The sequence below is a fragment of the Ipomoea nil genome, unplaced genomic scaffold (assembly GCF_001879475.1).
Source record: "Ipomoea nil cultivar Tokyo-kokei standard unplaced genomic scaffold, Asagao_1.1 scaffold3169, whole genome shotgun sequence".
Lineage (NCBI taxonomy): Eukaryota > Viridiplantae > Streptophyta > Magnoliopsida > Solanales > Convolvulaceae > Ipomoea > Ipomoea nil.
In genome coordinates, this window is record NW_017619597.1 from 1,788,233 (window position 1) to 1,814,472 (window position 26,240).

Genomic DNA, 26,240 nt, shown 5'->3' on the forward strand with positions numbered 1-26,240 from the left:
TACCCATAGGCAATCCCAGGTATCGACCAATATTAACCGACCGCTCCACATTAAATACCGCTGCTACTGCGTTTTTGGTCTCATCACTCGTGTTTCGGCTATAAACGATGCAAGATTTGCTGAAGTTGACACACTGCCCAAATATATGCTCATAAGTGACAAGACAGTTCTTAATGGTTTCTGCCCAGACATACATACGCTCATAAGTGTTACGATTCTTGATTCTCACATTTCCATGTGTTTTTATTACACCTAATTACCGTATTTTTCCAACAACCAGGCCATACTAAGTGTTTGCTATTATTCAAATTAAAATCATAAAATAAATCTATACTATTACTTAGTACAAAATCAAATAGTAATTGCAAAAAAAAAAAAAAAAAACACACACACACACACACACAGATAGATATCCAAATTTTGATACACGTGTGAATAATATTGCACGAATTTGAACAAGGACAAAATTGAAGAAAAAGTAAACCAGAGGTTCCTATGCCGGATTATATACTCCGAATGACAAATACTCTGTGTAAAGTTGCCCTGAACTGCTTCTACTGTTCTGTACCTCGTGCAACTCTTTCTTTTGTATTTGGTTCTCTACACTTTAGCAAAACTAATTTTCATGAATGGAAGGCCAATTTGTATTTTGTTATAGAAAGAATAATACACAAATAACTTTAGCTACATCATTTATCTGTAAATGGGCAAATTTACCCACAACATTCTGGACAAAATGACAGCATCACTTCGTGACTCATTTTAGCTCTCATGAAAACGAGAATCTTGAGAATAGAGATAATCCTGTTCCAGAAGCATCACTTGCTGGGCTGGGTGGGGCATTGGGTGTAGGGCGATAGGCTTGTTGACATTTGGCTGTCTGCAAAAGCACATATGAATTTTAAGCATCATTGAAATTAAGTTGTTTCAAACAATAGAACCAAATAACAATGTTCGATGGTAAATTCAAGTAGATCTAGAATGATGCTGTAAACGATACAGCTGGAAACATAAAAACATTCCATATTTTAAAGTATCAAGGATGGTTGCATGTTATATTTGATTGTTAGATAGGTTAATCAAGTCACATTAATTTTGGTGGTTTTCCAGCTAAGAGAACCTGTTTAAGATTCACAAATTATCATAGAAGAAATGTATAGATTGGGTAAACAAGGATTTTACCTCCTCAGGGCTGAACTGCAAGAGCATTGCAATCACAGGTAGCAGAGCCTCCACTTCACCTATTTAATATTCAAAATAATCATCAAACACCTGACAGGACTTCCAAAGAAAGCATTTAAGGAGTGGCTCTTTTATTCGGGAAAGAAATTCAATTGTATCACCTAATGATTTAAAGCTACCTGTCTCTAGAAGTTTTAAGGTGACATTTTTAAGATAAGTCAAATCCACGCCCTCTCTCTTTTGAGTTCTATCCATGTCCCGAAGCTCTTCTTTTATCTTGGATACCTGCATTCATGATGATTAAAACAAACGGACAGACACCCTACACAGGAAAATCAAAGACAACTAGGCTATTTCATAACATATACCTGCTGGCTGTGGAGACGATTTTCCCGTTCAAGCTCCTCAATTTCTTCCTGAATTGTAATAAATCAGAAATTATGGTATAAGTCATAGTGAAAGTGTTATAAAGACCAATTGACCAAACAGAAAGAATAACTTACCTGAAGTGCAAGAATGTGACGCTGTGACTGAGCAAGTTCTTCCTCTCTCTGAGCTTGTTGTCTTGCCAAAATCTGAGATTCAGAGAAGCTAGAATGAGCAAAGGAAGTAGCTGAGCAACTTTAAGTTTCTATATGAATGCAAAAGACCAATCTACTTTACATACAAAAACAGTATATTAGTGTTGCAAATAACTAAGACAAATAATTTGATCTTCGAATTAGGGTGCAATAACCAGGCATTGTTAGAAATTCTATCATATTTCAGATTGAGCAAGGATCTGAAGCAAAGAGGACACTAAATGATGGGAATAGATATTATATCAAATGTTAGTAGGCTAATTCTAGTTCAAACATGACGTAAATAATGCAAATTCTAGCTTATGTACATTTTTAAATCAACAGTACCGGGTTTATACCAATCACCAGCATGACAAGCATTTCCCAATACCCATATCCAGGTGCTTTCCCTTCATAGAAAGCATTTCATTTTTCTTCTTAACTATGTGTATAAATACATACAAATAACCAGATGCCCACTGACTCATTCCCTGGATATTTCAAGAATTCCAGCAGAATTTTTAAATGCCCACCATTGATAAATAAAAATAAGTTTTCCTGGCAAATATGTATGTCAAATGAACTGGCATATTATCATGCAAAAATCTCTAACAATTACAAAATGTGATGCCTACTAGAATTTGCTGTTCTGCAGCCGAGGTATTTGTATTAGCAGCTTCTCGCTTCTCATAGGCTGCATTCAATTTCCAAAACAGAATTAGAAGCTTCGTGCCCATTGAATTTACTCTTTTTACATATATACTAGCAGATGCTGAAAAGTACAAGAAATTCTCATACCAGTATCATAACTGCTATCCTGATCAGCCTGTGATTATCACAAACACCATCAGAGAATGAAAACATGAATCAAAAAAATTTATCTGAAGGGAAGGGAAAACCGGAAAAGAACATTTTGCTTGAGACACAATTGATAGAGGTGGGCTCAATAACAAGCAAAGAGACATACCACAGGCTTTGAGTTAAGTGATTGCCGGAGATGCTTATTATCATCTAGAAGTCTAGAGATCTCAGTATCCTTCTCCTCAATCATTTTATCAGCCAGATCACGAAATGTATCATGCTCCTCCTGCAAGAAGTTAATGAAATTGGTCACCCACCTGCTCTCTGAGTCCCATGTAGTGTCAAAAATGCAAAATACCTTCAATTTCTTATGGCGTGTTTTCAGGTCCTCATATTCTTTATGCATTTCTTTACTAAAAGACACCTCGTTCTGTACCTTTAGTGCATCACATCTCACTGAAAATAATTGTTTCCAAAATCAGGTCTCAAAGCTACAGAAAAAAGATGGTGGAAATTATAATATCATACACACATCGCCATGTTTCTTCCACATTTTGAAGGTTTATCTCCCAGGATTCCTTTTCCCTTTGATGGACTGAAAGAGCTGAATTGAGTTTCATTTCCGTGCTCCTAATTTGTTGCTCTGCTTCAATAAGAGCTGTATCCCTGAAAAGAACTCAATATTTAAGAATTCCAGTGAAAATTTTAATTCTCAACACCTTCAACAAATAAATAAACCTCACTCTTCACAGTTCAGAAAAAATATATATACTGGCAACCATCACATCGGAAAAGTGTCCAGTTATGCTACGTGAAGACACCAAATTCCTTATCACTCATCAAAATGTATAGAAGATATTTAAAATACTTGTAAGAGTACATTAACAACATATTAAGATGCTTCTTTTCCAGGTCAGGAATACACTCAACAATAATTACTCAATTCAGGATCACCTTTCAGAAAGTTCCCTCTCATGATAAGCCAAAGAATCCTTCAGATCTTGAAGGGCTTTGTCCCTTTCAGCAGATACCAAGAGCACTTCTTTCTCAGCTTCCTATAGGGCAAAAAAAGGAAGGCAACTAGCATTTACATCCATGCCTAAACCTCATTCATAATTATAGTGATGAACCAATACATGAATTCAGAAGCAAATACCTTCAACGACTCCTCCAGCGCTTTAACCTGTTCATTGTCTCTAGCAGCAGCCAGTTCAGCATCTTTTCTCTGAAGAAGAGCATGAGCCCTTACCTTGTAAGAACTGAATTCACTTTCAAGGCGATTAATCTGCAAGTAATAAGGATAAAGATGATTAAAAAAAAAACGTGGAAACAAGTGGAAAAGAAAATCCTTAAAATAAATACTCAGAAAAGAAAGAAGGAAAGTTTTAATCGTTTATTGAGGTGTCCACTCATCTCAAACTTCTGATGCAACTTTCCAACTACAAGTATCTGTCAGATATGTTATGTTGAAATTGAGAGATTGAAGGCCCGGCAGGTGGCAAATAGCCTCCATTTAGGTGTAAGCAAAATATGTGAGAAAACCAAAGGAAGAAAGAGTAATAATTGTATTGATAATAATATAATTCCGACGTTCTGAGAAAGATACACGTGCTTATGTAGGAATATAATGGGCTAGGTTACAACTAGGGCTACACTAGGGTTTTCTAGTTTCTATTTCTATATTTCAACTTAATACTTGGTTATCTATCTGATAATAAACTCTATGTTTGGTGGTCTTCACAGTGCAGTTTATAACTCTAATGTTCTGATGTCATTTTTCTAAAGCTAAACAGATTATTATTTCTACTTCTGTGAAAAAGAGTGTGGTTAGAGATAGCCACCAAAGGAGAATTTCTCTTTTTGATAGAATTTACAATATCAGGCCCAAGATAAAGAATTGTAATTACCTCCTCTTGAGCTATTACCAATTCAGCTTCTTTTGAATTCAGCAGCTGAATATGAGCAGATAATTCTGATTCTAGTTGACCTGAGAAATGAAAGGCAGCATAACGGCCATAACCAACATATTTTTTGCTCAAAAAAAAAAAAAAAAAAAAAAAAACAAGAAGAAGAAGAAGAAGAAGAAGAAGAAGATGATTTAAAAAAGATTTGGAAATACTTCTCATTTTTGCTGCTTCTATTTCAGAACGTATGCAGTTACTCTCAGCCATCTCCAGCTTTGTTCGGAGTGATTGTGCGACAACTTCCCAGCTCTCTTTTTCTTTCTCCTGATTGCATCAGATATCTTAAAGAAATAAAGCCTAACTTCTTATGGCAAGATGTCAAAACATTCACAACTAATTCAGAAAGAGGAAAATTGTTTTGGGCCTTTTGGCAGCTTTTCATTCCTTTTTAAAGCATTTATTAAATTAATTTTACAAAGTTAAACTCGAGCAGGAAATTATTTGGTAAATTTGTTTTTAAAATGTCCTTTCAAAGGAAAAATGAACAGAAACTTGACTTCTGAAAATTCCTATAATGAAAAGGTTAGTCAATTAATGTATCCAAAAATCCACTGTAAGTGCAAGGAATTTGCAGAATTACTCTGAAGAAGATTATCTAACACAATAGATTTTGACGAAAGCTCCTTTTGAGCTCAAAATTACTTTCAGTACATAAACTTTCATTTCAGATGGTCTACATTTTCTACTACATCAATCACACTTCAAACAAGCATGCACCACAAGATCAAGTGTGTCAGGAAATGTTATCCATAGTTTATTGAATCAACACTCATGCAAGCAAGGTTGTCAGTCAAATAAATTGGGAAGAAGTTTTCAAGTCATACATGTTCACTTTTCAGATGAAGAAGCTCTCCTTTTATGGTTTCCATGGCAGCTCTAAGACGTGCCGCTTCACCACTTGAAGCCGCATCCATCTCTGCAATCTTAGATTCTTTCTCAGCTATTGCAGCCTAAAAAGGACATGCAAAATCTTCTATTAACAGTTTAACACCAGATAAAATTTCACTAAAACCAGAAAGTTAAAGACAGAATCCTGCAAAATTGAATCTGTGTCCACACCTATCTAGAAGAACAAAATATAAATGAAAGAACTGTTATTACCATAGCATTATCAATTCATGCAATTCAAAATAAGTAACACAAGGGTAAACAGAGCAGAAGGCTTTTTTTTTCCCCTTTGTTGGGATAAACTAAATGGAGTACACTTATTACCCGCAGACTAGAGATTGTTTCAGTTGCTTTGCTCCTTTCAGCTAATGCATCACCTATTTGGGCTTCCAAGCTCTCAATTTCCTGTTGCAGAAGGCAGGGAGAAATATTCACAGGTGCAAATTTGTATGGGAAATGAACCATAAGATAGTTAATGTTGGAAATTGGAATACATATTTGTTGTAAATACTTATCTTGAGCAGCCTCCTCTGCAGCCTTATTTACTCTTGCAATTAAGGCCTTGAGGAGAGTACTTTTTCTTGGGCAGACTAGTCCTTTATTATGTCCCTTCCCAATGCTCTTCTGTATGCCTATATATTGATATGTAATCTGGAGTTTTTGGATAAAAATAAGACAGATTGTTCAGTTCTTTTTTCCTCTTTCAACATGGTATCAGAGCCACCTTTTTAGGGCCTGAAAATTCCTACAACTATCTCCAGATGAACTTTGTTCATCATTCTATCTTCTCCTAAATAATCCTTTTTTGAGAGCTCCTTTCACAAAACTGGTGCAACAAGTATTTAACAGAAGCTCCGGCAACCTTGTCCTTTTCCGATCGACGGCAACCTCAGCAGGCACCCCCACGCGCCACCACCCAGCAAGGTCTCCGACGCCACACGCCGACGCGTGACTCCATTTCCGGCGATATTTTCCGGCCAAAATTTCCAAATCAACTCGTCTTGTATCTGCGACCCTACTGTGTTTTTCTCATATTTTTCTAACAACTATGGCACAGAGAATAAAATTTCAAGCAGTGTCCTGAAGTCAACCTGGGTCACCAAAAATCAGACTCATACTGCTCTTGCATTAAAATCAAACTCTGTTTTGGTCTTGGATTCTGGAGCAACTAATCACATATCTGGTAACCCTTCTTTTTCCCCCATATTAATTTCTCAGACTCTCTTCCTGCTGTCACATTTGGTGATGGGTAAAAAGGAAAGGCTATAGGAATTGGAAAAGTCACCATTCATCCCTTATCTTCATCCAATGTCCTTTACATTCCCGGTTGTCCCTTCAATTTGATTTCAATTAATCAACTTACTCACTCTCTTAATTGCCTTGTTACCTTTTCCTTTGATTCTATAATTATTCAGGACCGTCAAACAAAGGAGACAATTTGTGTAGGAATGAATCATAATGTCTCTACCACCTTTTATGTTCTACCAATACCAAAATAGCTTGCATTGTTACTGTTTCACCTCTTCTTAACCATTGTCGCTTAGGACATCCTGATCTCAATAAATTTAAACAACTTGTTCTAGGTTTGTCAAATTTAAAAGCCATAGAGTGTGAATCGTGTCAACTTGAAAAACACTCAAGAGCCTCATATCCTAGTAGAGTGAATAGAAGGGCTAATACCCCATTCTCTCTAGGGCACTCTGAATTTTGGGGACCATGTCGTGTTTCATCCACTTTGGGTTTCTCATATTTTGTTGTTTTCATTGATGACTTCTCTCGGTGCGCTTGGGTCTTTTTAATGAAGAACTGTTTTGAATTATTTGATGTGTTTAAAAAATTTTACAATGAAATTGTAAATCAATTAATCAATTTGGGATATCTCTCAAAATCTTACATAGTGATAATGCAAGAGAGTATTTTTCTTACCCTTTCACTCTTTCTTTTCATCACATGGAATACTTCATGAATCTTCATGTGTTAGAAATCCTCAACAAAATGGAGTTGTTGAACGAAAAATTCAACATCTTGTTGAAACAGCCCATACTTTGCTTATTCATAAAGGTTCCTAAGAATTTTTGGGGGCATGCTATACTTCACTCTTACTATCTCATAAATTGAATGCCTTCTTCTGTTTGGCAAGGAAAAATTCCTCTTCATATCCTGCGCCCACAGGAACCTCTCCATAAGCTCCCATTGCGAATCTTTGGGTGTACTTGTTTCGTTTATGATTCTTCCCCAGGGCGTGACAAGCTTGATGCCAAGGCAATAAAGTGTGTTTTCATTGGATATTCTCGCCTCCAAAAAGGCTTTAGGTGTTACTGCCCTAAAACACACCGTTTCTATACTTCCTTTGATGGTACCTTCTTTGAAACAATGCCTTTTCTCTCTTCCACCTCCATTGAGTCTGACTTCCTAAGGGAACCCATTGAAGTAATAGAAATTCTCCTTGTTCCTACTTTTTCAGAACTTGTACCTCACTGTTCCTGAAAGAACTACACCAAATCCAACCATTCAAGAGGAAGGACATGTTTCACCATTTCTGTACACCTACCAACGACGCAATCGTCAAGATTCCCAAGAGGATGGACGTCTGATTGATTCATGTCCTACATCATTGCCTCCATTGACACGGCTCAAACCACAACAGAAATAGACTCCCCAAATTGCTAGTCAAATTGGTAAAAGATCCACTAGAAATCCTTATCCTATCTATAATTTCCTCACAGAAAAACGACTATCTCCAATCATATTGTGTGTTCATTACTAGTTTGTCAACTGTTTCTGTTCCAAAGAATGTCAAGGAGGCATTAACTCATCCAGGATGGAAGCAAGTAATGATTGATGAAATGGAGGCACTTGATCCTTCTGGGACTTGGGAGTTAGTTCCTTTACCTCTTGGAAAAACCGTGGTTAGTTGTGGATGGGTGTATAATGTGAAGGTTGGTCCAGATGGACAAGTTGATAGATTTAAAGCTCGACTTGTTGCTAAAAGATACACACAAGTATTTGGCATTGACTACAAGGACACCTTCTCCCCAGTGGCCAAGATCACCTCTATCCGCCTCTTCCTCTCAATGGCAGCCAATCGCCATTGGCCATTATATTAGTTGGATATCAAAAATGCCTTTTTTACATGGTGACTTAAAGGAGGAAGTATATATAGAGCAAACAGGTATGACAAATAGCAAGCTAGTTGACACACCATGGATCCAAATATCAAACTTCTTCCAGGACAAGGGGAGCCTTTATCCAATCCAAGTAGATATCGAAGATTAGTTGGCAAGCTACTGTACTTAACTATCACCCGTCCGGATATTTCCTTTGGTGTAAGTGTTGTTAGCTAGTTTCTACAAGAGCCATGTCAAAGTCATTGGGATGCAGCTATTAGAATTTTAAAATATGTGAGAAGGTCTCCAGGTACGGGATTACTTTATAAAGATCATGGACATACAAAAATTGTTGGTTACACAGATGCAAATTGGGTTGGATGCCCTTGGGGTAGGAGATCAACATCAGGATATTGTATTTTATTTGGAGGTAATCTTGTTTCTTGGAAAAGCAAGAAACAAGATGTGGTTGCACGCTCAAGCGCAGAAGCATAATACTGAGCAATGGCACTAGGAATATCTAAACTAATTTGGGTTAAGCAACTTCTCACAGAACTCAATTTCTATAAGCTCGGTCCTATGAAATTAATTTGTGATAATCAGGCAGCTCTACATATTGCATCCAATCCTGTCTACCATGAAAGGACTGTTACAAAAGTAAAGAGAGGAATTCTGAATATGCTGTCTTTAAGTTGTCTTATAGAAAAGAGAATACAAAGCCCTATAAATACATGCTAAAAGATTATGAATAGGAAACAAGTTTCCATATGCCTACCTACCTAAATCCCTAAGATTGCCTAATCTATAGAGATTCCATATATCAAAATATATTTCATAACAAGGACCAAACAAATTGAGGTTGATTGCCACTTTATACGAGTGAAGGTTGCATCCGGAGACATTGTTACCACATTTGTTGGGTCAAATAATCAACTTGTTGATGTCTTCGTGGACCTAGGATTGAATACATATGTAGCAAGCTGGGAGCATTTGATTTATATGCTCCAGCTTGAGGGGGGGTGTTGGAATACATATTTGTTGGAAATACTTATCTTGAGCATCCTTTATTATGTCCCTTCCCAATGCTCTTTTGTATGCCTATATATTGATATGTAATCTGGAGTTTTTAGATAAAAATAAGACAGATTGTTCAGTTCTTTTTTCCTCTTTCAACAGTTAATACAAAAAATAATTTAAAGTCTCAACGGAAATATCATTTAAAATTTCAAAACCTAAGTTAAATCACTGGGCTCTGAAGATATTGTACCTTCTGGTGCTTCAAAGAGAGTTCAGTCAATGAAGATTGCCTCTTCTCATCTGCTGCCTTTAGTAATCCCCGCATCTCTTCCAACATCTGAGATGGCATTTATTATACATATCAAGGCTTAAGGTTTTTCAAGTTCCAAAAGGAAGATTAGAAGAAGCAAACCATAATAACAACATCATATATAAACATGCAAAGGGGTGTACAAATTCCATTTAAAAATAATTAAATAAGTATACAATGGACATATATCATTTCTACCAACATAATGAAATGGGAAAATGGGAAATATGCAAAAACTTCTGGGAAAACATGTGAGCATTTGTTGCATATATGAACTCTTCTGATGCAAGAATCCCCTTTTTCCATTTCTCAAGTACCTTTATTAGTTGTTAATTTCCAAAAGGACCCTAGGAAACCTTAAAGAACTTCTGTTTAATAAAGTTTTCTACTTCTTAATTGAAGCAACAGACGCCTACACCATCTAACAGAATGCATGGCAAGATACAAAATAGTCCTCCCGAAACAATGTCTCATGCAATTCAGTTAAGAGCTAAATGACAGAATCTCTGCACTAGTATACTGAGAACTACAAGATTAACACAAAGATTTAAGAACTTAGTTTTATTGAAAAAAAAAAACAAAAAAACAAAAAAAAACATAGGACTTGAAAATTTTTCTGCTTGCTCTTTCACCTGTTCTTTTTCCACAATTGACTGTTGTAAATCCTCCAGAGCACTTTCTTTAGGTGCAAAAGAGCGACGCAGTTCTTCAATATTATCTCGAAGCCTAGAAAAGGACAACTGTATTATTCCAGGTAGAGAATAAATAAAGATCATTGTAAGAAACCAATGTTATTTTTAAGAATTCATCTTATTTTTGGTTATTTTGCAAAATGACAAGCACTGGAAATTTGATTTTGGGTGGGGTGGGAAGGGGGGACCTCTGAGGGGAATGAGGATAAACCTATGACTTCTGCCTAAAGTCACAAGTTGATGCTGCTAGAATATGGGGTCAGATATCACATATCACAGTTTATTATTACCAAATGATGGGGAAGGAAAGAGAGAAACCGGAACAGAAAGAAAGCAATTTCCCCAATTCACAACTGTCTTTCATCACTAGAAGATCAGGCTTCATTTTGTTCAGCAAACAGAAATTTTACACATTATGACGCTTAGAACATGTCTTTTCTATTTACGACAAACCATCCAACTTGGGTGAATAAACCTCAAATATATCTTCTACAAACCGCATGCACATGCAAGATGAAGATTTCTCCATAAATATAACCAAAAGAGGCCACAGAAACTGATGATAACTCACAGGCTGTGAAAATTATATCATGGCAAAAGCTGCAAGATATGGAAGCGACACAATTCCGAGTCCACCCTCCCACCCACACATCAGACAAACTTATCACTTAAAGGTGAACATAGTGTTTCAAGTTCTAAGGAGAAAGTACTTGTTGTTTGCACTTCGTAATTGCTGTCTCTCCATATCCATTGCTTTAAGCGCTTCCTGAGCTTGCTGTCGAGTCCGCTCAAGTTCTTGCTGCAATGCTGACAATTGTGAAGAAGCTTGCTCAGCTTTCTCATTGACATCACGAAACTGGGCCTCAATATCTTCTTTCTCCTAAAATAACAGTCTCCCAAGAAAAATTAAATTTAACACCACAGAAACTCTTCATCTGAATATGACAAACTAACAGAAGGTCATCAAAGAAGAGCAAGAACATAGAGCAAGTATGCCTACAGTACCTTATAAGTTATAACCTCAGGTACTTGAGAAGATAGCTATTAGTGAATTATTGGCTTCAACTTGAGGCCTATTCAGAGAAGGTAGACAAAACTTTGCGCAATTTTACAATTATGCCCAAAACTTCTAATTTGTACAATTCTATCTGAAAATCATACTTTTATATCATTTTTGGCCAAACTGAACAAGCTGTCAAAATTGGCTTTTTGGACCTGTGGGCATGGCTTTCTAGTTAACAATTTTATGTGACATGACATGTAACCTCACCCACCTCAACTGAGCTAGGTAACTTAGGAGTTCAGAACCAAAAGTAAAATAATAATGAGATTGAAGATGCAATACTTTTGTTAGGGCAAGGTCTGTAACTTTTTTTTTTCCAAAGCTTAGTTGGCTAGTTTAGTTGGGGTAAGATAAAATGTCATGTTATTTTAAAATGCCAACTAAACCACCAGATTACTAAGCTGGAAATGGCAATTGACTGCTAGCTCAATTTGGCTACCGTAAATAAAACAGTGAAAAATTCAGATGAAGTTGTGTGGGTTAGAAGTTTTGACGAAATCATACATTTCGGTAAAAAGTATTGGCTAGTTTCCATGATTCAATAAAATGAATGATGATACACTGAAGTGTACCAATTTTGGTATTCATCATTAGATCTCCTTCTTCTCTTCTCCTTACAGAAACACAACACCTTTTCCATAGGAAGTAAGGTTGGAGCATGCGGAACCTTGGAAAATTAGCCCTCTTGGGACTCTACCACTGTTTGGGATCACAGTGACAGATCTTCCATCCCAGCTACCTAAGGACTTGTTAAGCCAGGTTTGAAGAATGTACTATTTATTTTACATTTATTATTTAGATTACATGACTTTAGTAACTAGGTGATTTGGGACAAAGCATAATAAGGACTATTCCTAATGGATGACAAGGAAATTTGCATGATTGTTAATTTCCTATTGTCATGACCAAGAACAAAGCACAAGAGGAGTTGTGAAAGTTGCATGTTTGGTGTTAGGTGGTCTAGTTGAAGGAGTACAAGATGAAGACAGATGATGCCATGATGGTAGATAGAATACTTCACAAGGAACAAAAGCTTTTATCTATTTGTTAATCTCTTGGGGGTGGGGGCAAGTTGAGGCAAGATAGATTTAACCATAATTTGTTATCCTTTCTTCGTTAGTTTTCATTTTCTATTTCATTTTTTGGAATGATTTATATCTATAAGAAAAATAGAGATTCATAGTTGTCAGTCTCCCAAAATGAAGCTATACCGCATGATTAAGTAGCCAGAGATGGTGATTTCTACTGCTTCTTAAGTTATAATAAAATTTTATTGTTACTTATCTCCAAAAAAGAAAATAACATTTTTTTTTGTAAAAAGGGAAAGTAGATGTGTTTCTTTAACTAGGAATCTAGGATAACTAAAAGATAAGGGAATTGGAAAAACATTTTATGCCAAAAAGAGAGAAACTACTAGCAAAAACAGTTGAAGCAATGAAATGAATTGTGATCACACTTTTTACCTTCTGAACCTCTTGAATACGCTGCTTTGCCCGCTTGTGAAGCCTAGTGAACTTAGAGTCAAGCTCAGAATACTTCTCATCACGATCTTTTATTTCTTGATCCATCTTCTGTTGGGCTACACAGAACAAAACATTAATGACTTAAGATCAGTAATACCACATATAAACTAAAACTAAAATTAACATAAATTTGCAAAGCATTCTAATAATTTTTAAAGTTGATAATGCATTCAAGCAATCAGGAAAAGTATGTGATATTAAGACACGGGTCACAGGAGAACTTCACAACCATCAGCAAGTTTATTTGAAAGCTCTTGGGCCTTTGTATCTGCTTCTAAGTACACAGTTTGGAGATGCTTGACAGCTTCCTCTGCAGCATATCGGGTTTGTCTTTCCTCTAAAAGTTGTTTTTCCAAAGATTCCACCTTTTCATGAAACTCTCTGACATTACCATGTGATCCATAGTCATGCTCCTTCACATTATTTATATCATTGGCATGTTTCAAGCCCAAAATATGAGACTTCAAGTATTCATTCTGGAAATTAAGTTCCATAACCATTTGTAGAAGATCATCATGGCTATCACTTGTAGATTGGTCACTACTATGCAACAAATTCTCTTCAGCAAGACCTGAACCATTTTCACTATCTATAACACTGTGTTGATTCCCAACTGCCATATCATCTTCTATGTGAATGTGATTCTCTGCAGCACTGATGTTATCACCCCCCTCAGTTGACATTCTAGCGTTTGAATTTCTCCAGTAGGGGACTATACTGCTTCACCCAGCAACTAACATAACACCAAAGAGAAAGTTAAATAGCTATGACAAAATGTGTAACACGTTAATGATTTTTCCAAATGCCAATTCACTGTTTTGTATACAAAAACATTGCAAAGAAAGTGAAATGTACCTATTTCAATAATTTATAAAGGTTGTTGAGATTAATTTCCATCATGTTGCTAATGAAACTCATTAGTCATTAACTTATTGATGATGATGATGATGATAGTAATAATCTAAGGAACATGCATTCAATACATCATCAATGCCATCCCTTGCAAGCATTAAAGCAACTAGTCAAAACGACCTTCTTACAGCACTAGCTATGGCCCCTTGCCCTTTTATTTAGTTTCAGGAATGACATTTTATTTAGTTTGTTTTTCTTTCTTTTTTGAAGATCATAAATGAAATTCTATGGCCAATTGCATATTTGCATAATACAATTTCATTGTTTTCCTCGTCAAAATACCTACAGTAGATAAAAACTTCTATTCTGAACTCGAACTCACTAAAAATCCAACAAACTAAACCTAATTCAGCTAATAATCTTACGGTTTTTCAACTGAATTTAGATACACGTATCATCGCGGGGATCATATCCTACACTCGAACTCAAAACCGTTAACTCAATTTCGCTTGCTCCCACGTCGCTTTTTTGCACTAAATTTCAAATCCAACTATAATCACTAACGAATCAAAAGCTTAACCAAATTACATATTCCCAGATTCTGACTCCACCATAAGCTCGCGCCAAATGCTAAGTACTCATACAAAATCGTGATAATGCATGCGTATTCATGAAGATTAAGTGCACAAAAAACAAAAAGAGACATCTAAGCATTGGATTCAAACAATGACTGACCTTTGGAGAAAATTGAGGTGAAGCAGTGGAGGAATTGGGACTGCAGATCTGAATTGATGCTGGCAAGTTGCCAAAATAAGTAAAGAACGACAGATTTGAATTGAAACAATTTTTTATCTGAAATTATATCTTTTGGAATTATTATGAATTATTTAACTGATTGATCGCAGAAATTCCTGCGAATGTACGGAAAGAAAAGAAATGAAATGGTTAGCCGTGGTTTGTGTCTCGCGCTTCCCGATCGACTCCTCCTCGCAGAGTCATTCGCACCTTCTCAAAAATTCAGTACGGAGTATTAGCTAAGGACAGTATTGTCATTTAATAATCTGAAAATTGCAGCATGTCATACATATTACATAAAAATCAAAATATTTTATTATAATTATATCTAAACTTTTAAAACTATATAAAATTAACTCAAAAATCTTGATTATAGCCAATTATAATATACTCCATTTGTCTCATTTTATTCGTCATACTTACTACTTATTGGTCAAACTAATTATTTATTCTTTGTTTATTTTTATTAGCATTTTTTTATAATTTTTTATATTTAATAGTACTTTTAGTGTAATTTTTAAATATATAAATTTTACATACTAATTCTAAACTTAATATTGTGAAAAATTAAAGGTAATAATTTCAGGCAAGCCTCATTAACCGAACCCGATACATAAAATGAGATTGAGGGAGAATAACCTTAAAAATAATTTAGTTTTCTTGATTTAAATATTAATTTTAGTTGCTATAATATTTGAACGTGCATTTATATATGTAAAATATTTTAATAGTTTAATTTGAATTTTAGTTGTATAAATTATATATTTTGATATATTATATTTTTAAAAATATGATGTTATGCAATTTTTAAAATAATTTATATACAAACTCAAGATATTCGAATTAAATTAAATTTTTGATTGGATTGAAAATGATCATTATTACAAAATATACATGTTTGATATTATTTGTCAAAGTCTAAAGGTTTTAATATATTTTTTATGCATAATTGGGTAAAATTATTATAAAACACAAAGGTTTTAGTTTCTTTCACTAATTTTAAAAAGTTTGAATATAATTGTCACAAAATATTGTTTTAAAGGCTTTTTTTCACTAATAAGACTATCACATACATGGGTATATATTTGATAAATTGTGTCATATAATTTGTTGATAAAATAAATATTAGTTTTTTTTTTTTGAATGTTACTAACTCTATTAGATTGTAGTATCTGTTCATATACTTTCTCAACCTAGAAGCTCGAACTCACAACCTTCCAAATGGAAGTCCAACCCGGGTACCATTAGACCACATAGTCCTAGTAAATAAATATTAGTTTAATTTATCAAATACTTTTTTTTCTAGTTTACCTATCATACTTATTATTTATTGTAATCAAACTAACTCTTCTTCCACAATTTCTTATAGTATAAATTTAAATTTTATATTTAATGTACATTTAACAAATTTTATATCCTTTAAAAAAAGTTTTATATATTAACACTAAGTTAAATAATACAAAAAATTGCATAAGTAATCTGCACCTTTGAATTAAAACAATGAATGATTTGTTGGGTAATATGGTTGAAAATTCTCAAAAATAATAATAATCCTACGGAAAGATTAATATTATATGGGAAAACAGAAAAATTGGGAAGGAAAAGGTTGAGTGTTTGGGTATAGGTTTAGCACGAGTTCGAACACAAAGTTCTTTTCCTTAAAACCTTATTTGCTACCTCCCACAAGTGCTAGGAGCGTTGTAGCCTAGGTTTCCCAGGATAAAACGTGCTACGATTCCTTGTTTAAGCACCTAAACAAGGAACCCGGCAAACAAAGCAAAGTAGAGAACACTAGTTGGTAAAGAAGAGAGTAGAAGCAGAGTTTTGGGAAGCTGAAAGCTACTGGAATTCCTTTCGTTTTTGTACTGTGTAAAAATATTACTGCTCTACCTCTCTTTATATAGGGCTGTTGGAAGGGATAGTTTTTAATTGGTATTAAACCAATTGTATAACACCTGTAAACAACAGGCTGAACTTTCGAGTTTCAGACCGTTGGGGTGCAGGTTCACACGAGAGCACATCTCTCGTGCTCTCATTCACCCATTATCCGTTTTGAGCGTACAATATATCAATCTCTTCGTCTTACTACGAAGAATCCGAATCCACTTTGACCCGACCCAAATCGAAAGTGGACCCCACTGATAATTGTACCACAAAATAGCCACTTAATATGCCATTTTATGCCATTTTAAGCTAATTTTTCCAACATGATTATGATGTGATATCACAATCTCATGTAGATTGGGTGATCTCACATGATACTTATCGCGCGCATGTATATATATATATATATATATATATATATATATATATATATATATATACTCACACACACACACACACTGCTTACCCATAAAAGAATTGAGAACGCATGATATCCGTTCACGTGTCCAAATCGAATGGATGAGAAACACTAATTTAAAAAAAAAATGCAGTAATATTTTCATAAATAGTTGAACATTGAAATGCAAGTAAAATGTATTACAAGTGCTACTAACGTTATAATTAGTTGCACCTAAGGTGTACGAATGTTAACAAGGTAAATTACTTGCACTTGTAAGTCAAATATGTGCACTTGTAAGTGATTTTACTTGCAAAGGTACACTAGCTACTTGCACTTATAACACATTTACTTGCACCAAAATTCGAGTTATTTACGAAAATGTCACCGCGTCGTTTTTTTTTTAAAATTACATCTGATTTGTTGATCAGGACACGTGGAAGGTTGTGAGTGATTCTTATTTCTCTCTTGGGCGACCATTCTCACCTGAGCGTGCCCCTATATAGGGATGGATGAAATCGTAGAATGGAAGAAGCAACGATATGTATAAATGATCCATTGTTTATAGGTACAATGCTTGTAAGGATTCATGATTATATTCCTTAGTAGGTTTTTGTCCCGTACAATAATTTATTTGGCAAATAATTATTTTTCCTAACATATTCTTCTGAATTTCTTATACAAAATGATGATATTTCCTACCAAAATTTCATAGACAAAACGACAATATATTCTATACCACTCTTAAATATCATCACATTATTTCTATCATTTCACTCTTAAATATCATCACATTATTTCTATCATTTCCATAACTCATTCTACTCAATCTCACAACTCTTTATTTCACATCCCGTTAGTCATTGCATTTGGTTCATATGATATGAGTGAGGAAAAATCAATGGGTGCTTATCTTTTGATTTTTCTATCCAAAACTGAAAACGATTCTTCTCTGCCTATATACATGGACAATATATTAGAGGAGATAAAGGGTATTCAGTTAGATTAAGGTGGCCTTGAAGCTTGTTATCATGAAAATGGAATCGAAGCCAATTACGGCAAGGCTGGGCTCCTCCATTAATGGTCAGCTTCAAGCTGCGCGTGAGGGCAAGAAGAGCGCTTGGCATCCAATCTTGACTTTTTACAAAAGTTGACTAAGCATTTATTTGTTATAATTAATTTTAGAAAATTTTTTAAGGTGTGAATCACTATTTGTAGTTTTTTTTTTATTAGATATAATTATGTATATGCTATTTAGATTGTATAAAATATTATTCATATTTATATTGACAAAATACATAATATAATTAGATACATCATACACCATTGTATCTACTATAAAAAAAATTAGTGTCGAACAATACTTTAGAAATATTTATAATATATATTAATTAATTGAGATAGAAATGTTACTTCTTCCCCCTTTTTTTTTTTTTTTTTTTTTTTGTTATTCCATACCGAGTATTTTATTATTATGTAAATATTTGGTAGTAAATTGTTTGTGGTAAGGTATACAGTAAAAAAAATTACTTATATTAATATGAAAGAGTTAATACCCATTTTGGTCCTCCGACTATTAGATAATACTTGATTTAGTCCCAAAGTATTAAAAGTATCCAATTTAGTCCTCTAACTTTTAAAATCACACCCAATGTGGTCCTCCGTTACAATTGTCGTCTATCCACCATTATTTTGAGGGAAAAGAAGTAAATTTACTTGGTCCAAACCCGTTTCTTCCTCTAGTTAACGTCGTTGGAGGCCCCTCCAGCGATCGAGCCATTGCATGGACAATCGGAGGATGCTATTGGTGATATGGAAGGATTGAGAACATCCCCTGTTGCTCATATTGTTGATTGGAGGTCGTCGAAATTTTCGGGTTTTGTTACGCGATCGGCTAGTTTCTGGCGTACAGAGGAGTTGGCAATGGAACAGGCGATGGTGTGGGCCTCGGTGTGGTGGCGTCTTCCTATTCGTCTGACTTATTTCCAAATCGTCGACCCTCTGGTGAGACCATAGCCCACTGGCGATGCTCCGTCTCGTGGTCTCGGATTGCAAATGGCTGGTAGTTTGCACGGGGGGGGGGGGGGTCTGGTGGGCCTGGTGGCTGTGGATGGGTCGTTCCCGGAGTCGACACCACTTGCCACAGAGAGTGGTGGTCGTGGTCTTGTTGTGGAGGCTCAGCCGGCAACCCGACGTTTATTGGAGGTGTTGAGCATGGTGGACTTGTCTCTACTTCGCTCCATGAGATTGCGCCTACCCTGTTGGTGAGCATGATGTCACTTCATTTAAGGAAGAAATGTGCTTTATCAACTGAAATGACACGTATGCCCTTCAAAATAACGGTGGATAGATGGCAATTCTAACGGAGGACCACATTGGGTACCATTTTAAAAGTTAGAGGACTAAATTGAGTACTTTTAATACTTTGGGACTAAATCGAATATTAGCTAATAGTCAGAGGACAAAATGGATATTAACTCAATCTAAAATAACTTTTGATTGTGATATGACAATAATGTCCTCACTATATGTACAACCTGTTTCGTTCGTGAAAAAAAAAGGATTTAAATTCAATGGAATGGATAAGAAATTAGTTGAAATATTGATTTTGTTGTTTGGGTGGTAAGAAATAAATTATTGAGAATAATTATTATAAAGACTCAAATGATTCTATAAAGTAAAAATAAGTGAGCGTAATGGGGGTATTTGGTAAACATATAATTGTTAGGTGTTAGCTGATTGAGTGAGTTAGTAGATTTGAATAGTTAAGCATTAGTTGATTGTAGAAAGATATTTGGTAAATTAGTTGTTAGTAGTTAGCTGATAATTGATTACATGCAAAATGACTTTCTTAAAAAGCTAGCGGCCCTGTTTGGTAAAATAGTTAGCCTATCAACAAATTTTGACTTATTTGACTACTATTAATTGTTTAACTTGGTTAAGAAATCAATATAAATATTTGGTTAATTAGCTTTTTATACCTTCAAAATGCTAAAATTCAAAAAACTGCTCAAAAGCAACTTAATTTTTTGAGGAAATTTCAATTTTGGTCCTATAACTATATGGTTCTTGTTAATTTCAGTATTTGACTTTTAAAAGTGTCAATTTAGTATCTTAACTATTCAATTTTGGTCACTCTGGTCAAATTGCCGGCCAAATTTCGCTGGAAATTTTTAATTGTTAAAATAATGAGGGTATTTTGGTCATTTCACATCTCTTTTCTTCTTCCGAGGCGAGTCCATCCCTTCCTCTCCCGTTTCCTGCGAATACAATGAACTAAGGTGATGGGGAAATGAGGCTTGATGATATTAAAGATAGGGTTTACAGGGAGAAAGAACGTCGAAAACGGGAGAGAAAAGGATGGAATCGCCGGAAAAGAAGAAAAGAGGCGTGTAACGACCAAAATACCCTAATTATTTTAACTATTAAAATTTTTCGGCGAAATTTGGTCGGTAATTTGGCCGGAGTGACCAAAATTGACAAAAATTGCATAGTTAAAGTACTAAATTGACACTTTTGAAAATCATAGACTAAAATTAACAAGACCCATATAGTCATATGACCAAAATTGAAATTTTCTCTAATTTTTCAATTAACTTTTTGAGAAAAAAATTATATCAAACAACTATAAGCTAACAGCCAATTTATCAAACAATTTTCTACAATCAGTTAATGTTATCAACTAGTGTTATTCTCTAATTATCCCAATCAACTATCAGAACAACCATTTACCAAACAGGGCCAAATAATTAATAGTGACCAAATAAACAAAAATTGACTGATAAACTAACTAGGTTACCAAACATAATCAATATAAAATTTATGCTATAACTAATACCAAAAGAGAACAAAGAATTGATTTTCCTCAAATTTAAGGAAGTCATTTTTCATTGAAAATTCTTCATCAATCAAACAAGGTAAAAAACTTTCAAAAAAAAAAAACAAGGTAAAAAATATATTTTTTAAATTTGAGGAAATAATTTTCTTAAAAAAATATTTTATTGTCAACCAAACATGCTAATAATGTCCTCACTACATGCAGTGTTTGGATTGTGATATGACAATAATATCCTCTTAACAACCTCCCTAAGTTGGGGACAAGGACTCAAAAACTATTTTGGCCTAAAGAAGGGACTAAAAGTAAAACTAGCCCTTAATTAATTAATTTATAGAGCTGCATCAAATGTCAATTATATTCTCCATTCAAATCCACCACGCAGACCTTTCATGGCGAATCACTGAAAAGCTGAACCTCCGAAAGCCACAAACTGAATCCGAAACCTGCTTCAATGGCTCGAAGATCTTTCCCAATCCTCAAGCAGCTCCTCCAGAAATCAACCGAAAATCCCCAGTCTTTCTTATGCCGATCCGTGACCTACATGCCCCGACCCGGTGACGGCACGCCGCGGCCCGTAACCCTAATCCCCGGCGATGGAGTCGGGCCTCTGGTGACCAACGCCGTTGAGCAGGTGATGGACGCGATGCACGCGCCGGTCTACTTCGAGCGCTACGAAGTCCACGGGGATATGAAGAGCGTGCCTCCGGAAGTGATCAAGTCGATCCAGAAGAACAAGGTGTGTCTCAAAGGCGGCCTCCATACTCCGGTCGGTGGAGGCGTCAGTTCTCTGAACGTCCAGCTGAGGAAGGAGCTTGATTTGTTCGCTTCCTTGGTGAATTGCTTCAACTTGCCAGGGTTGCCGACTCGGCATGATAACGTGGATATCGTGGTGATTAGGGAGAATACTGAAGGAGAGTACTCAGGGCTCGAGCATGAGGTCGTTCCTGGTGTCGTCGAAAGCCTTAAGGTAAGGAAATTTTTTCATTCCAATTGTAAATTTTGCGACTAAAATACATTAGTTTACCATTATATAGTTTGATCTCGTTCATGTGCTTGTGAAATAGCTTTTATTAGATATAACTTTCTGTAAATTCTGATAATTTAGGCAATTCAATGTCTTTGTTGCCAATTTATTCTAAAAACGTGCATATTCACACCACTGATTGTTTTTAATTTGAAAGGTTATTATAGGGTAGTGATCATTGATGATTATTATTGCTTGAGTTTATGTTGCTCTGTTGTCTATGTTCCTTTCTATAGCACAATATTTTAGACATGTTTGATGAAACTAACCCCTTTCACAGATGAAACTATTAATTTGATGTAAAGATGGCTTTGTACAATAAAGTATTATGCTCTTAATGTAGGATGTTGGAAAATTTTATATCCGTGTCTCATGTGCAATACTGAATCAACATCCTAAGCTTCTTTTTGCCTTGGGTGATGCATTGTACTGTTGGAAGTCTTTAATCTACTATCGGTTGCAAGAAGAAATAATCAACCTTTACAAACTTTTGGGCACAATGATTTGTAGATCTTAAATTTCCTTTTTAATTTTGACTTTTCTCATACACAATGGTTTAAAAGCACTTCCCTTTCCTCCTATTTGATGAACTTAAGATTGAGTAATATTTTCACAACACATTTTTTCCCCAGGTGATAACAAAATTCTGTTCAGAGCGCATCGCCAAGTATGCATTTGAGTATGCTTATCTAAACAACAGAAAGACGGTGACAGCCGTGCACAAAGCCAACATTATGAAGCTTGCAGATGGTCTGTTTTTGGAATCATGTAGAGAAGTTTCCAAGAAGTATCCTGGAATTCATTACAATGAAATTATTGTGGATAACTGCTGTATGCAACTTGTCTCAAAGCCAGAACAATTTGATGTAATGGTAAGAAGCAAATCCTGCCTGCATAGGGCTACTCCTCCCTGTTACCGTTGGAGTATTTGACTACTCTTTCAGCAGTTTAGTCATAAATGGCTGCCTAAATGTGTTTTGAATTGCTCCATATTGTGTCTCTTGCCATAAAAAGCAATAGATAATACCTTTTTCTTGAGATGGTGAAGTCCCCTTACATTATTATGGTTTAATGGCACTGTGTATTTTCAAAGATTCTGAAGTTTAAACTTTCTCTCTAGTAGTTATGAAATTAATTTTATGCTTAATACTGCTTTGCCCAGTGCTTTAAGTATTCCGCAGGAGAATGTGGCTGTTGATTGTTGAACCTACTTAATGAAAGTGCTATACTTAAAATGCACTGTTCTTCTAGCATATAACTTGCAAAATTGTAGTATCTCTATATTATCAGTGCTTATATTACTGGTAAAATGTTAGATGCATGGTCATCATCATCAAGTGCTCTGCTTCCCCACCAGTCCCGATTTCCTGTTTCTTTTTGGTTGGGAAACTTTGTAGCTTATGTGATTTGCTCTTTGTAGGTGACTCCCAATCTTTATGGAAATCTGATTGCAAATACAGCTGCTGGTATAGCTGGTGGCACGGGAGTTATGCCTGGCGGTAGGTTTCATTTTCTACTTTTAGATTATCTACTATGCTTGTTTTGATGAATGGATGGATATCTTTTAAGATTCTACTTATAAAAAAATTTATATACATATAGATACAGAGTTACATACACTCACATTTATACTCCGTACTTATTTATGTGTATGTATGTGTGCATCTTCTAAATTTTGTGTAAACTAAGCAATTTTTTCTGTGGCAACAATTTGCTTCAACATTAGCATCATGAAAAATGTTATTCTATACTAAAATTGCATTTGGTGTATCATTTTGATGAATGACAGTGAAAGATGATAGTTATATTTTATGTTGGGCACTTGAATAATACTTTTTCAAATAAATTTAGTAGAATCATTTTCTTGTGACTGGTACCCATTAAGAAGAATCTTAGATTTGTATTCCCTTAACATGTTTGGCAATTATGACTTGAATTAAACTTTAAATCCTAATTTCCTACTCATTTACCACTATCGTATGTAAGTATGTTTCATCACTAGGATCAGTCCCTTGGAAAGGAGCAACTATCCAAGCCCTTCCCCCAAATTATAGAAGGGGAAAATAGAATATACTTTACAATTCTGAACCATGGAATAACAAGTTTGGCGGTTGGTGGGTGGGATAAGAATAGTGTTTATTCAAGAATTGAAGTTGAATAAATTGCATCAAATGTAAATAGATCATAATATGATGTTCATTTTAGACTATGGTGCAGAACATCAAATTGGAGAAACTAGAATAATGAGGCAGTGACATAAGACAGTGACCTAGAGGATTTCTAGCTTGATTTTGGCAACCATTCCAAACTGAATTATTGTATATTCTAACATTTCTTACAATCTTCTGCTAAATGTCACTATGTTCATGGCATCTGTTGGATGATATCAGATTATTGGAAAACAGTTGAAGGCTCTGTTGAATATAACTGGTTATATATATATGTGTGTGTATATATATAGGGTTATGTTCCAATGAGAACCCCTTCCCCCGTGAGAATGAATGCACACAATCTAATATTCTAGGATTTCTAGGCAGTACGCACAATCTACCCTGGAGTAGTTTGTGTGCATTCATGTTGGTTCTCATTTGATCATTACTATATATATATATATATATATATATATATATATATATATATATATATATATATATATATGTTCAATGTTTCTTGTACCCTTTAAACAACATCCTGGAAAGAGTTACAGGCTTTGTGCGAAAATTGTTCTACAACTATTTGTTCAATGCTGGACAACTATGTTCTGAACTTCTGAAAGCTAAAGCTCTGATCTATTACACTGCTTTTACAAACGAAAAACTAACTTGATTTTTCCCCTACAGGCAATGTTGGGTCTGATACTGCTGTTTTTGAGCAAGGTGCTTCAGCGGGAAATGTTGGCAACCCAAACCTGGTTGAGCAGAAAAGAGCAAATCCAGTGGCACTTCTCCTCTCATCAGCGATGATGCTTAGACATCTCCAATTTCCATCATTTGCTGATCGGTTAGAAACTGCAGTGAAACGTGTTATAGCTGAAGGCAAGTACAGGACAAAGGACCTAGGAGGAGAAAGTACGACCCAAGAAGTCGTGGATGCAGTTTTAGCTGCGCTTGACTAATTGTCATTGCTGCTAGTCTGCAGAATTCATTATTGAGATCAAGTTCAGATTCAGCTGGCCAATTTTTCTGCATAATAAGTTTGATTACACTCTGTTTGCCTTCTCCCAATGTTTTTATTTATTTTTGTTTCCACCAACTACTTACATATTCCTTTGGTGTTTTAGATTAATAATTCACAAGAGTTAAGAATGCTCTGTTATAATATACATTCTTACAGTTTTGCGATTTAACTTATTGTGAATGTAATTTACACTCAGGCAAGTGTAATTCGAGGGATCTTATCCTTTTCACAACAATCTTCTTGAATTATAGTACAGCTTTGATAGACTATGGCAATTTTAACTTTTGTGAAAAATTGTATTTCTCGGTTCTTACTTCTTAATTATTCGGCATGTCTAATTGGTCCTTTAATTATAAATAAATGGGATAATGGTTAAATATTTCTTTTTTACTACTTACAGAATGTAATTAACACATTGAATTAAAAAGAAGTCTACTTGTTTTAACCATTATCACACAGTGAAGGCATTCCAGCTTGGCGTCTTATAGCCTAAGCTTTTTGTAATTCTGAACTATTGTTTGGGTCTCCCCCTTCCACTCAATATAAAAAAAAGAAGTCTACTTCACATTTAGGGGTGTAAATGAGCCGAACCGCTCGCGAGTCGCTCGTGAGCGGTTCGGTCAACGCTCGACTCGAACTCGGTCAAAATCGAGCTTGGCTCGAGCTCGAGCAGCTCGTGGATTAAACGAGCACGAGCCGAGCTTAGGTATTGTAGGCTCGCGGCTCGACGAGCCGCTCGCGAGCTTTATAATATAATATATAATATATAATATAATTATATTATATTTAGTATATAAAAATAATAATTAGGAAGAGGGAAATTAAAATACTTTAATAATTATGTATGGATAAAAGTAATAAAAAAAAAGTAGTTTAAATTTTAAATCAAACAGGTCAAATTCGAGATCAAAATTGAGCTCAAATTCGAGCCTAAACTCGATCTCGAATTCGAGCTTGAGTTGAGGCTCGAATTCGAGCTCGAGCTCGAGCAGCTCGACAATTGCCGAGCTCGAGTTCGAGCATCAGTTCACGAGCTCGAACGAGCTCGAGCAGTGCTATCATTAACGAGCACGAGCATGAGCATACCCAGGCTCGGGCTCGACTCGGCTCGTTTACACCCCTACTTCACATGCAAAATGATTTTTTTTATTAAAGAAGCTAATTGG

The 26,240-nt window shown here is 35.2% G+C and overlaps 2 protein-coding genes and 1 long non-coding RNA gene across 4 annotated transcripts; 2 read left to right on the plus strand and 1 right to left on the minus strand.

Moving 5' to 3' along the window:
* Positions 1–404: 404 nt before the first annotated feature.
* LOC109167589 (protein GRIP) lies at positions 405–14,938 on the minus strand. 2 transcript variants are annotated; one of them, XM_019316630.1, is made up of 22 exons: positions 14,695–14,938; positions 13,337–13,840; positions 13,048–13,163; positions 11,232–11,401; positions 10,462–10,555; positions 9,770–9,856; positions 5,720–5,800; positions 5,332–5,457; positions 4,663–4,771; positions 4,451–4,530; positions 3,700–3,828; positions 3,498–3,598; positions 3,076–3,209; positions 2,902–2,999; positions 2,710–2,829; positions 2,541–2,568; positions 2,378–2,436; positions 1,686–1,757; positions 1,551–1,598; positions 1,362–1,467; positions 1,183–1,241; positions 405–880 (listed from the first exon to the last, which is right to left on the minus strand). In XM_019316630.1, exons 2-22 carry the CDS (start codon positions 13,788–13,790, stop codon positions 770–772), a joined length of 2,382 nt encoding a protein of 793 aa, XP_019172175.1. In that variant the 5' UTR covers positions 13,791–13,840; positions 14,695–14,938; the 3' UTR covers positions 405–769. The 2 variants fall into 2 exon arrangements, with proteins under 2 accessions (XP_019172175.1, XP_019172174.1); XM_019316629.1 differs by having other exon boundaries at positions 2,541–2,573; positions 2,706–2,829.
* Positions 9,586–20,993, plus strand: LOC109167598. The gene is made up of 3 exons (XR_002051877.1): positions 9,586–9,677; positions 18,436–18,443; positions 20,982–20,993. It is a non-coding gene; the product is annotated as an uncharacterized LOC109167598 (long non-coding RNA).
* Positions 20,994–21,214: 221 nt separating this feature from the next.
* Positions 21,215–25,338, plus strand: LOC109167592 (isocitrate dehydrogenase [NAD] regulatory subunit 1, mitochondrial). Its single transcript, XM_019316633.1, has 4 exons — positions 21,215–21,840; positions 22,530–22,769; positions 23,318–23,396; positions 24,738–25,338. The coding sequence occupies exons 1-4, from the start codon at positions 21,325–21,327 to the stop codon at positions 25,010–25,012; spliced, it is 1,110 nt and encodes a 369-aa protein (XP_019172178.1). The 5' UTR covers positions 21,215–21,324; the 3' UTR covers positions 25,013–25,338.
* The last annotated feature ends 902 nt before the right edge of the window (positions 25,339–26,240 follow it).

Bases quoted from the DNA above. Each gene is read 5' to 3' on its own strand.
- LOC109167589 (XM_019316629.1), bottom strand. From the start codon at position 13,790: ATGTCAACTGAGGGGGGTGATAACATCAGTGCTGCAGAGAATCACATT. The intron at 11,402-13,047 runs GTAAAAAGTGTG...CTGTTATTTTAG, and splicing joins GTATTCAAGAGGTTCAGAAG to GAGAAAGAAGATATTGAGGC. The intron at 5,801-9,769 runs GTACAATATCTT...CTTCTGCAACAG, and splicing joins TCTCTTTGAAGCACCAGAAG to GAAATTGAGAGCTTGGAAGC.
- LOC109167592 (XM_019316633.1), top strand. From the start codon at position 21,325: ATGGCTCGAAGATCTTTCCCAATCCTCAAGCAGCTCCTCCAGAAATCA. The intron at 21,841-22,529 runs GTAAGGAAATTT...TTTTTTCCCCAG, and splicing joins GTGTCGTCGAAAGCCTTAAG to GTGATAACAAAATTCTGTTC. The intron at 22,770-23,317 runs GTAAGAAGCAAA...TGCTCTTTGTAG, and splicing joins CAGAACAATTTGATGTAATG to GTGACTCCCAATCTTTATGG.